Source organism: Phaseolus vulgaris, chromosome 1, assembly GCF_051622355.1.
Source record: "Phaseolus vulgaris cultivar YP4 chromosome 1, ASM5162235v1, whole genome shotgun sequence".
Taxonomy (NCBI): Eukaryota; Viridiplantae; Streptophyta; class Magnoliopsida; order Fabales; family Fabaceae; genus Phaseolus; species Phaseolus vulgaris.
The window spans coordinates 46,659,846-46,673,963 of record NC_143498.1 but is presented as its reverse complement, the minus strand read 5'-3'; the positions used below and the strand labels follow the sequence as shown (position 1 = coordinate 46,673,963).

The 14,118-nt window shown below is 25.4% G+C and overlaps 1 protein-coding gene across 1 annotated transcript; it reads right to left on the bottom strand.

The window, feature by feature from the left end:
- Nucleotides 1-1,413: 1,413 nt before the first annotated feature.
- LOC137814393 (exocyst complex component EXO70H1) lies at nt 1,414-3,859 on the bottom strand. Its single transcript, XM_068617102.2, has one exon. It carries the CDS (start codon nt 3,443-3,445, stop codon nt 1,538-1,540), a length of 1,908 nt encoding a protein of 635 aa, XP_068473203.1. The 5' UTR covers nt 3,446-3,859; the 3' UTR covers nt 1,414-1,537.
- Nucleotides 3,860-14,118: the final 10,259 nt, after the last annotated feature.

Here is a 14,118-nt window from a genome sequence, read left to right as displayed (position 1 = left end):
AAGAATTAGGAAATCAATAAAAGATAGCTTTGGGAATGAACCTTGACAAAGATGACTGAAAATGGCAACGAGAAATATTGGAGAACTTATAAAAGCTTTAGAATGCGAAGAATGAAGAATGAAGAGAAAAGGAAAACACAAGATAAGAAAACTTAGATGAAGGGTGAGTTGAGCACAAAAAAACAATTTTACTTCAAACGCGGATATTTAGAACAACTTCCACGAAAGTACGTAACTACTAAGAAGAACTCGAAAAGATGTGACCCATTAAAATATCCAAATAAGTTAAACTTATCATTGTTATTAACAACCCCTCATTAATAAAAAATTGAAAATGTCCAAAAAAAAGTGCATTTTAAATCACATCACTTAGATTGCAATTGATATTATCCAAAGTTGTGCAAAACATATAATATTTTAGAAGAGTCGAGTCTAAACCAAGCTTATATACCACCCTTGTTTAAAGTAAAATTCATTTAAGTGGATAACCGTTCATTAAATATGATAATTAAGTTAAATAAATCGGATCCTAATATTGTAATTAGTTAGTAATATATATCATGATATCCATTCATAATGTCTTGGAAATATTTATTTAATATCTTCATAATAGTCTAAATTCAAAAAGACCTAGAAATATGTGTGATAATAGTCTTAAAGTATACATTCAACCTTCTATAATCACTTATATACTCAAGTATCTTAATGCTCTAACTGATATTTGATATTTAACGTAATAAATATTTTGCAATTTAACGTAATAGAATTTTTGCAAACGAATCTCTTCTCTTTCTTGTCTTTAGCCAATATAAACAAAAAAAAAAACTCAACTTATAAAATGATCACTTTTTTAATATCTCAAAACTTTCATATTTAATTTTAACAAAATAAAATAAATTTTATGATGTTTAATTGAGTTTGAGATATTTTTAGTTTTTAAAACTAAAAAATACAAAGATAACATTTGAGATATATAGAGTGATATTTGTTATTAAAGAGTTCACTTAAAAAGAGTTTTCACGTGTTAAAAATATTTTCTAAATAATTATGACATTAATAATTTAACTAATTATATTAATACTTTAATTATATTTTTCATTTGACTCGTGATGATTTGATAATTATTTTTAATGATACAATATTATATTAGGATAATAATATTAAATATAAATAAATGTTATAATAAAATAATAATAATACAAGAAAAAATATCAAAGTATCATTACCCAAATTGTTAATTAGGTATTTTTCTTTTATCTTAATTTTCGTGCTTCCCATTCCTTCTTCTGTTCACCAGAAGCAAACAGGTTGGTAAGGAACTCTGGGTTACTGATGCAAGAAACGAATTTATCGATTGGTTTATGTAGCAGATGAAATCCAGAAACGGAAGGTAAAAAAGTAGAAGAAACCTGATTGATGAAGTCATGGTTACATTTGCTATACTCAGAAAACTGAAAAAGTCGTTATGTTTGGTCATGTAAAAAAAAAACTCTATAATCATTACTAGAATCAAGAAAAATAACGGCGAAAGTGTGACTTAACTCCAACTCCGGAGAGGGGAGGAAGTTACCGACGAGGACGATACAGAACTGGATGACGTTCCAAAAAAGAAGAGGTTAGCGAGGTAATTTTCAATGTCTTCAGGGGTAAACGTGACATACTCCCTTACCATCAAGTCCCTCACTGATCCCACCGTAGCAAGCAGCGCATTATACCACTCGCGATATTTCGGCACAACACTTCTCGCGATCGAACCTTTTATTTCATCTCGCAGTTCTCTATCAGCTACCACAAACGAGTTCTGCTTCCGATATGCTTCCTCAAATTTGAGGTTGAAGTTCTCAAACACCGTCCTCGCCTCCGCTACGGCCGGATTTACCGGCAGCGATGAAACCACTTCTCCCCAAGCCACCTTCTCGTAGTTCGCGACGAACCTCTTCGCTTTAGCTTCGTGCTTCGTAATCCAATCGTCGCCAAGCACGTACTGCAGGCTCGAGCTTCGGACTCTGGCCACCACGTACCAGAGATTGTTCGCCAGAAACAAGTAAGATAGTGAAACGTCCTTGCAATGCTGCGCTTTGCCGTCGAGCTTGCAAAGGAGTACAAGAATCAGCCACGCAAAGCGGACCGTCAGCGCCGGCGTCGACGCAGAGTAATCAGACTCCGGACTGTATAAATAAGACTCCGGCAGCGATGAAGACTTCGGTAGCGGAAGCCAGTCGCGCGGGAATATGTCAGAGAGTACGTTGACGTAATCTGCGAGGAGTGTCAGATAATTCATCGTCTGGATCGTGAGCGAGTGGACGCCACCTCTGTTAACCGCAGACTTGGAGTAATCTTTTTGGATCGTGGACTCGAACTCTGCGAGCGAGAATTGCGCAGACTCGGTGAGTCGTTGAAGTGAAGTGAGGAACTGAGTACGCGCGGCGGAGTTGTAATCGGAGGAGAAGATGGACTCGATCTCCGGCCACAGTTCTGAAGCCACAGCGTGCATGTCGAGCACGCGGAACAGCTTCTCTGGCGACGATTTCTTTGTTTTGGCGACGAGTTCGGGGAATCCGAAAAGGAGAGAGGCGCCGTCTCTGGAAATCTCGGCGAAGCAGGATTCTCTTACGGAATCTGAGTAACTGAAGACATGGTCGCAGAGGATTCTCTCTCCGTTAAAGAGCGTTCTAACGGAAATCCTTACTGCCTCTAACCAATTCTTGATTTTCAAATCAAGCACTTCCCAATCCATCTTGTTAGCGCGCGAGGAGGTCATTTTCTCAACGCCGAGGCGATAGATTCCTTCATCGATTATGGATTTTCGGATAATGATGTAAACGCTGACGCACTCTTTCGCGTAGCCGGAAGAGACCATGCAGTCGGCGATTAGTTTCAGATCCGCCATGGCGCCTGAGGAAACCTGCTCAACTTCGGAGATAGAGTCGCCAGCAGCGCGGATATCGTCGTCTTCCGCCGCGAAGTCGTCGTCGTAATCGGATGAGCTGGAATTGGCGGAGGTGCGAGAGGATCTGGCGGAGACTGATTCGGGGTCAAGGTGAGCGCGGTTCATGGATAAGATCTGGTAGAACTCCTTCCTGAGTCTCTTCATGGCGATCTGCATTAGGTTGTGAGCGAGGATAAGTTTATGGGAGGAAGGGCTGTGAGAGAGCAAGGAATGCATGGTTTGATGAAGCTGGTTAACGCAGTTAATGTAGTGTTTGGCTTCGGTTTTGTCTTGGTAAAATAGGGAAGTGACTTTGGCGTAGGCTGAGGAGTCAGGGTTCCATTTCAGTATGAGTGCCTCTGCTTCCTCCATGAAGCTATCTTCGTCGAAGCTGGTAGGTTCAGAAAAGCTGAGCCTGGGCGGTGTTGGGCATGAGACTAAAGATTGTGGCGAAGAAGGAGAATTGCGGGCCAAGGCAAACGACGGCGTCTTGGGGTTAAAACACAACTTTCTCATGTTTGGAAATCAAAAGGAGTAATCGAAGTTAGAAGTGAATTTTGGATGTTTACACAGAAATGCAAAGGCAGTGGTATCTGAAAACTCGTTGTGTTGGAGCATAAGAGGGAAGAATAGATAATTGGAAGTGAAAGGGGAGTATATATAGAGAGAAGGGGGGGAGCAGGGAGGGACACTGGTTTTAAACTTTTAACCTGTATTGACCTTTCACGAGCCCAAATACGTTGGGTTTTAAATGCTTCCGTTGATTAGGTCACCAAATGAAACAGGAACTGATCTCTTCCATCTTCTCCAACTTTGGTTATGGACTCAGTTAAAGCTACGCGTGACCCTCTGCTTTCATCTCACTCCTTCCAAGATTGAGATGTTACATTGATGTTGATTTTGGTGGCTCTTTCAACGAAAGAGAACTGACACACACCACCATCCACAGAACCCTGCCACTTAACAAAACTCAAATTAACCACAGATAAATTATGATCAATTAATGGGAATTTGGCACAATTAAATTAAAGTTAAAATATGAAGCGAAATTTATAAGAATTAAATTTAATTAATATAATTAGGAGTGTTTTAAAGAATCATTAAATTAGCATTATTTAATTCAAATTTATTAATTAGTTTTTAGTGACTTTAGCCAACTACAAGTAACTTTTGCCATAATACATGTCATCAAAATAAAACATTGTGTTTTTCATTGATTTTGGAGAAAAATATAATTTTACATCTCTTTTAGGAAACTATCTCCTAATAACTTTTATAATAATAATAAATTTTTAAAAATTTTATGTTTGTTTATATCTATTTGTCTTATATTAATAAAGTATGTTATTGCTTTTCTAAAAGATAATTATCGATATATGTAAGTTTGAGAGTTCACTATTATACTGACATACAAACACTATTATTTAAGACATATATATTATTTAAGACATATATGGTTTAATGTTTAATTCAAAAAATATTTATTAGATTTATGATAATTATAACACAATTATAATACAATTTAAAAAAATAGAAATATATTAATTTTCTAAAAATTTAAATTTATTATAATTATAAAATAAAGAATAAAATTTTTTAACATGTCATAAAAAAACATTTTTTGATAAAAAAAATTGAAACATATTTTTTTTACATAAATTTTTATTATTAATTTATATAATTTATAATTATATAATATATAAATTATCGTATCCATGTTTTCTATTTTCTATGCTACATAGTTATTATATTATTTATCTCTTCCTGTTTATTATTATACTATTATTATTCTTCACAGCAGAAATTGTTTTTTCTTCTCATTATTATTTTTTAATAATTATACTTGATCAATTTTTCGTTTTCTCTTTAGTTTTACTATCAAACTGCTGATCACATTTATTACATGTAGATGTAGTTCTGTTCACACCTTAAAAAATTGATACTTCACTTTATTATTAAATAAATGAAATGATATATGATAATGTACAAATTAGTCTGTAGCCGCAGTCTCACCTCCAAAGGCATGCGTCATTATAAATATCTATAGCACACTGACCCCTGATTTTCATGGTCACTAAAAAAGACAACGTAATTTAAATATATATAGAGATTAGAACATTTTTATTTTATTTTTAAATCTATGTTTTTTATATGCACTTCTAAATTATTAAACTTAACTCTTATATTATGAATATATAGAAATCATATCAGAAGATAGGGACTGCGTTTGAGGCACTCTTTTAATTAAATATTCATCTAACTATATTTTCCTATTTCCTAAAAGTATATTTCACAATCACTTTTATAAATAGATAAATAGATATCACAACTGTCTCTTCACTTCGTTTACTTCTTCTTATTCTTTTAAGCCTTAAATATATTTTTTAGTATAAACTTCAAACTTTATAAATATTTATAATAAAAAAATAATTAGAATATGTCCTTATCAGGTTTTTACTTAATATTATTATTAAGTCAACGTTAAGTATTTTAATATTTTAATTTACACTGGAAATAAATTTATCATATAAAAAATTAATAAGATTTATCATGTAAAAATTAATAAAATTTATTTTAATAATTTTCTTATTACAAATATCCAGGTTTAAAATTTGAATTAATAATAAAAAATAATTATATATATATATATATATATATATATATTTAACCCTTATTTTAATTATAAACTGAAGTTCAATAGTTTTTTTTAATAATTACTAAGGATTACAAATATTATAACATCGCAATTATAAATTGTTTGTTGTAAAAATTTAATCTAAATTTAAATATTTCGATTGAAATTAAATCTAAATATATATATATAATAGTTTTGATTTTGTAGTTTCATACTCATAAATTGGATTAGTTTTAAATTTATATTTTATTTTATTTTAAAAAGAGTTTGAATGTGTATAAATGATTTGACGTCAGTTCTAAATTTAGTATTTTTTTAAAAATTTTGACTATAAATTTAAAATAATATATATATATATATATATATATTCTATGCATATTTTAAAATATTAAAAACTTTCATATTTTATAAAATGTACAAAAAATTAATAATCTAAAAACCAACAAGTATTTAATATTTGATATACATTTTCTATAAAGTTTAATATAATATTTAGTATAATAATGTAAATATACATCAATTTGTAATAATAACAACAATTAGTATATTTCTTAAGAATTTAGTATTGAAATGTAAAGGTTAGGAGACATAAATTAATATACAAATAAATATAAAAGTAATATGTATGCTTGTTCGATATCAATATATTTTTAGTTAGGTTAGCATAAAAAAATTGTAGAGTTTTTAAAAATAATATTATACATTTATTAAAAGTGGAAAAAAGAAATTGTATTTTTTTTTTATTCTCACACTTGTAAGATCGAGTTTTATGTTTAGTAAGAATGATTTAAAAAAATAAACTTTTAAGTTATGTTTAATACATAAATTAGAATTTTAACTATTTAGTAATTTATATTTCAAATTTTATTTTATCTCTAAAACTTTTCTCTTTCATATTTTCTCATTTTTTTTTTAAGATTATTAAATCTCCAATTATCTTTTCTCCGATCAGAAGGCACAGCAAAATTTAAGACAATATAATTAGATTATATTATTGTTTTGATTAAGTTTAGTTTTCTCTCGTATCTCAATTTTTTTTATTATAGCTATATGCATTTATAGAATTTTTTATTTACATGAGAGATCTGAGTTGAATAGATTTATTTATGCTAATCCAGGTCTTTAATGATTTGTTTGTTTCATAATCAACTTTTCTAGGAACAAGGTAAGATTTCTCTAACTTTGTTAAACTTTTAGAGCAAGATTAACTGTTTAAATGAGAGAATGTTGGATGAGAAAATTGTTTTATAATGTGATGAGATTTTAAATAAATTTAAGTCAAAAGTGAAAATGATGTGAAAAAGTATTATTAATGGGTTTTGAGAGAGTGAAATGTAGTTATATGTATATGTTTTTCATGATATTTGACAGTGGAATTGGATGCACAAGTGTTTTATAACTCTTTGAAATAGCTTCGTATGCCAAATTTGAAGTCTTTGTTGAGTTTGGATTTTGCATAAATGCATATCTTCCTGTAACCCACCTTGTAGTTTTTTCTTCTTCTATTAATACACTTTTTTTTCAACGGATTGAAATTTCAATAATTAGACTTGGGGTCCAAGAAAATTTATGTTTATTGGCCAAACTTATCTAAAATGTGGAGTTTAATTTCTTTAAGCGGATTGTGATCTAAGAAAACTTATGTAAACAAATTTATGATTAAAAAACTTATAATAGTTAATTAGATATCAATTTAAAAATTATTTATTAATAATAAAACTAATTTAGATATTAATACTTTTTAATTAAAAGTTATTATAATTTTTTAAATTACTAATAAATTAAAGGCTGATAAAAAGTTTAATAAATTAAAAATATTTTAATAAGCTAGAACTAAAACAAATACATTAGGACGAAGAGATGATGCATACCAAACTTATAGATAATCAATATAGGAATTTCCTATGAAATCAGAATGAGTTTAGACTGTAACTACAAAACAAAAACTTGTTCATTTGTTCTCTCAAATTACACTGTCTCATTCACATGATACTTTGGAAGTCTTAGGACCAACATGTTCCCTATTTTTCATAGTTCTCATTGTTTGTTATTTTCTACATTGCAAAGAAAAAAAAACTAAGCATTTATTTATACTTTTTATAAGAGATTAATAATTACATATTTTCTTATAAAGAGTATCCTATTATTTTACAACGAATGAATTAAATAAAAAATTAAGTATATTTAATTTTTAAAAGTACATAATGTATATAATATGTTAAAAATTTAAAATTATTTGTACTTAATGAATATATGTAATACCAGACTTGTCTCTTTTTATCGTCTGCACACTTTCCGGCACACTTTGTCAGGTATAATGTCTTAATTTTAATATTTTATATTTTACTTATATTTTCATTAAAAAAGAAATTCTTAATTTTTTTATTATAAATATTAATATTTTGTTAGGAATGTAAGGTAAAACAAAATTTCAAAATCATCATCAATATCATAGATAAGTTACATCAGCTATTTAGATATGATACATGTCATAAATAATGAATTTATTAAAGTAAAAAACATATCCTAATAAATTCTTCCAGACTTGGAAAAAGTAAAAGGAGAAATGTGTTTTACGTTCCAACTAAATAAAAATAATAATTATAGCGTAATAATGTAAATAATATATCATGTTTTGTCTTCTATCATTCTTTTCTTTTATACATTTTCTTTTTTTAAAGAAAAAAGAAAAAAAATCTATTCAGCTTCTCCATCTCTCTTATTTCCTTAAAAAGAAAAAAGCATAAGGTGTGATATATGTATAGATGGAAGTCAAACAAATGTGTGACCTTGTTTTTCTATTAATAAATAATAAATTAAATTAAAATAGAGTATTTAAAAAATATCTTAATCCTAAATGTGTGACGTATGTTTTCATCACTTGAAAAATGGATCACATTAATACGAATATGTTAATATGACTTATATGATGTTTAATAAGAAAAAAATATGAGTTTGTTATGACTAATTAAATTTCGGAGCTGTTCAAAATTAAAATAATTATTTTTAAAATATTATTTTATATTCAATAAAATTAGTATATGAAATTTAAGAGTCGATAATTAAAAATTAAATATTTTATGTAATACATGACAAATGTTTTTTCTTAAAAGAAATCATATTGTTTCATCCTTCGGTCTTTATTAATTATAAGTTTTTCAAATTTTAATATTATTTTTTACATTAACGTTAAGTTTTCATATAATAAATAATAAATTAAAAAAAATATATTTTAATATTATCTTCTAATTAGGTAATTTTTTTTATTATTTTTCATTGACTAGTATAAGCGGATTGAGTCATGATTTAGACTTATTTTTTACAACTCTTATAAATAATATTTTTTCTTACCATGCACGGAAGGTGGGTAAATTTCCTATCTAGCATCATTTATACTTTTATTTCCTTATCTAGCACTCTTTTGTTTTTATTTCCCTATCTAGCACCCTTTTGTTTTTATTTCCCCATCTAGCACCCTTTTATTTTTTATTTCCCTATCTAGCACCATTTCAAAAATAAATAATATTTTTTTTTATAATTTTAATTTTGAATGCATTAAAAAATAAATATTTTTAATGTTTAAAATGGTTAGAAATATAATTAATGAATAAAGAAATGAGTTTTTACAAAATAAAAAATATAATAAATTTAAAATGTTTAGTTTAAAATTATTTTTTAAGAATGAAGAAAATAAATAATTAAACCCTACAACAACATAAAAATTGAATCTATAAACATAAATTAGTATTTATTTTTATTATTATTGATGATGTAATCATGTTAATTTCAAGTAAAAATTATAGGACATAATTATAAAAAACCAAAGACAATTAGTATTAATTAAGACACACAAATAATATTGAAGTGTCTACCTTAAATGCAAAATCCTAAAAAAAAACTAATGCAAATGTTACACTTAATGCTTAAAAATGAGAAGAAAAAAATGCAAAAAAAAAGAGTCTAGAAAATAAAAACAGCAACAATAAAATAAAAATAAAAAACAGAAATAAATAAAGAATGGTAGAAAAAATAATAATAACTAAAAACATAAAAGATATAAAATAAAGGCAAAACAAAATACGATAAAGATAAAATATATAAAAAAAATCCAAATAAGATAAATATAAGAGATATAAGACAATACTAAATAATTATATGTTGATCATAAAAGGAAAATAAATGAAAGATGACCATTTATTTAATATTTTATTCAATGGTACATTAAATAGTTTGTGCGAAATGAAACATAATTAATAATGAGAAGTGCACAATTCAGTAATGTTGGGACATGTTCTTTATGTGTATCCTAATGTTTGAAAATATGAACATTTGTTTTGTTCGTTCATGTTGTTCTCTTATGTTCATATCAGTTCTTATTCAACTTAGTTTTTTTATAATTATGTCATGTATTTTTTACTTGAAATTAACATGATTACATCATCAATAATAATAAAAATAAATACTAATTTATGTTTATAAATTTAACTTTTATGTTGTTGTAGAGTTTAATTTTTTATTTTCTTCATTCTTAAAAAAATAATCTTTAAACTAAACATTTTTAATTTATTATTTTTATTTTGTAAAATCTCATTTCTTTATTCATGAATTATATTTCTAAATATTTTAAACATTACAAATATTTATTTTTTAATGCATTCAAAATTAAATTATCAAAAATAATAATAATTTATTATTTCTTTATTTATTTTTGAAATGGTGTTAGATAGGGAAATTAAAAAATAAAAGAGTGTTAGATAGAAAAATAAAAACAAAAGGGTATTAAATAGGAAAATAAAAACAAAAGGGTGTTAGATAGGAAAATAAAAACAAAAGAATATTAGATGGAGAAATAAAAATATAAATGGTGTTAAATAAGAAATTTACCAAGGTCGAATTCATACAGAACTAATAAGGAACACATATTTTTAACAGTTTTTATGTTAAAATTTATTGAATATATAAAAAAAACTGTGAATCTCATTTATTTTTAAGGACATTTTCTGTGATTTATGTCATTTTAAATTAACTCATTGTTTTAAAGTATATATAACATAATCAAATTACAATAAGAATAAAAAATAATTAAAAACTATTAAAAAACTCTAGACTCAAATCTACTAAAATGTCAAAGTCTGAAGTCTTATAGAAAAATGTTAAAATAAATATATAATTAAGACAATATTTACATTAGAAACTAATTTTGGGAGATGAAAAGTTGAATTTGATATTACCATAAATTATGTGAATTGAGGAAGAATTATTCTATGATGGTTTTAACAAAGATGAAATGAAAGGGACTCAACGTCCATAAATGTCTTATTCTTTGTAAACTTTTGCAGTTCTATTTTTGTCTGCTTCAGATATATGGTATTTGACGGTCACTATTTACATATCAATTCCATGAAGTTATTATTGGATTATATATATAAAAATTCACCATATGTAAAACTCAATGAGATCAACTTTTTTATTTAATTTTTCTTTATGATATATCATATATAGTTTGTAGGCTTAGAAAAAGAGAAATGAAGATAATATTAATATTATAAGAACAAAGATGACTATTTCAATTTTTACAAGGATGAATAATAATATTTTTTATAAGAACCAAATTCAAAATTGATTAATTTTACATTAAATAAAACAAATTTAATTCTATATTATTATATAAATTATTTAATAAATTCTATAATAATATTATAATATTTAATGCTAATTGTGTCATTAAGTTTCACATATTTTTTGACATTTTAATACTAAATAAACTAATACATTGAAAATAAATGAATAAAGTATTTGCATGTAAAAGTGTATTAAGTATTTGCATTATATAAATGAATAAAAATAAATATATGATAAAATGGAATGTGGGCTTCCCTATGTGAAGAGCAAATAATGAAATATTGTTTTCTAGAATAAGTACTATTTACGATAGAATAGTATTACTTTACTTATGAGCTAAAAAAATTATTCATTAAAAATTATTATTAACATGTGATTTGGTTGACATTTTACCCTTGAGCAGCCTTGTATATGGAAATAAATATGTTGATGATGATAGTTTAATGAATGTAAAATAATAATTGAAATGTTACAATTATAAAAGAGATTAGTCTTCGGTCTTCACAAAAGTTAGAGGGAAATGTTATGGTGGTGGTTACTTTCAAGCGGTAACGAACCAAGAATTTAAGATTGAGTGGGATGTGTTTTCAAAAATGACTCCAATATATCATTTTATGTCTATTACTTGTTAGGTGTAAGTATATATACGTTGAGAGTGTTACTGTTATGTGTAGTAACTCAATAAATTAATAAATTTTGATTATTATAAAATTTTAATATTATATTAAAAAATAATGATTAATTTAATATTATTAAACTTATTTATTAAATAAATTTTGTATCCATTTATATATTATAAATATTTTAATCTTTAATTAATATAAAATATTAAACAACAATTACAATAACATTCACATTCATATTCATATTTTTCTGACGTAAATTTTTCACCGTTATAAATTAAAATTTTATAATCATGCCATTTTAACATTTAATTTAGCATCACTTGTTTTTATGATTTACATTATGACTATCTCTCGAACGCCAATAAAATGTTTCTAAATCATGAAAATTATAAGGAATAAAAGTTATAAATTATAAATAAATTTAAATGTTCAAATATGAAGACACGTGGCTTAATAAGATGAGAATAATTTAAAATTATATATACTATTTTGACAATGAATTTCAAATTTATAATAATGAATGATTCTAAGTTTTCCATAATTTAAATGATTATTTACCCGTTTATAAATGAAATATATATTATTTTAAGGATTACACACTAGAAAGAAATTTGTATGGGGCTATGAAGACTTGTATACAAAAACATTTGGAGAATTTTCTTTGCCCAAATTTACTGTCATTAAGTTTGAAACACGCGTGTTATAGTTTTCTAATCTTAATTTGTTTTTACAGGCCCCACAAAGGGAGATTTGGTAGGTCAATGTAATATTTGAAGCAATTATAATTGACTTGACCTTATTTTTTTTTTATAACAAAGTAAACACATTATTAATGAGACGCGAAAAAACAAAGTCTCAGCCTTATTTTTAAATTGTCACACAATAGGAAAAATAAATGAGAAGTGTAAAACTAGTTAAAATTGAATAACTAACCCATGGGATATAATGTAATTTGTAATTTCTAGTGTATTCTATCATTGTAATGTAATTTGTATTCAATTTTACTTCAATTAAAAAAATTATATTTTTTTTAAAACAATTTATAATTTAAAATTTTTAATTTACATTTGATGATTATATATAATAATAAAATTTCTTATTCGAATGAGCAAAATAATACGTTCTTTTTAAAGTTGAATAGTTTAGAATTGTTTTGAGAAACAATCGAAATTTTGTCTAATTTATTTCAACACTTTGATAAAAAGTTGCTTCAAATATCTAAAACAAATGCTAAACTCTCCTAATAGCCTCAAAATACAGTAAACAAATTTTCAAATATCTTTCTTTTAGTTTCCTTTTTTAAATATCTGAAATTTAATATTACAATTTTTGTTATAATTTTTTAAAAAACAAGTAACTCAATTTTATAAAATTAGTTAAACAAAATAAAGTTTTTAGTAATTTATATATTTTTATTTTATTTTATTTTTAAACTATATGAGATGTCCAATATACTTATTTAAGTCGAGGACATAAACGCACAGTTAATTAAAAATCTGTGGATGAGACGATAAATCCAAATATTTTTGTTATTATAGATATTAATATATTTTGACATTATTTAAAAAATTGACTTTAAATCTAACTTAATTCTATAAAGTAAACTAGATAACAAAAAAGATTGCATAAAAAATAGTAGTAGTTGATATTATATCTCACTGTAAATCTCCAACATGAAACAAACTCTTTTCTTTTATTTTTTTTTAATTAAATTGATGATTAATTTATAATCTAAAATAGTCAATAGTTAAAATTTTGATAGATAATGCTAGATATCAATTTAGAAATTACTTTGTAAATTTTTATTAATAATAAAAATTAATTTAGATATCAATAATTTTTTAGTTTATAAAATAATATATAACTTAGTCAATATAATAACTAATTATTTTTTGTTTCTAAATTAGTTGTTATTTAATAATTATTTTTAGTGTAAAAGGAAAAATACCACTCAAAATGTAACATATTTATAATGAAAAATCTTTAGCATAATTACTTTTTTTTGATGAATATTGAACACTTATTTTCAAACAAGATGTAATTGGTAGTACTCTCGTAATATCTTCTCAAACAATAACAAAACTCTCTTTTTCGAAAAGTATGAAATGATATCAATGAATGAGAGATAATGTCATTTTTAAAAGAGTTTGATAGTTATTGGTAGACATAATCTATTATGATTAAACAAAATTAATTATTATTTTCTTCATGTAACCTAAAAAACATATTGAATTAGTATAATTGAATATTCATAATTTGTGATGATTGACTTTAAATCATGTTCTATATATAGAAACCGTTGTTTG

Excerpts from the sequence above, each read along its gene's own strand:
- LOC137814393 (XM_068617102.2), bottom strand. The coding sequence starts at position 3,445 with ATGAGAAAGTTGTGTTTTAACCCCAAGACGCCGTCGTTTGCCTTGGCC.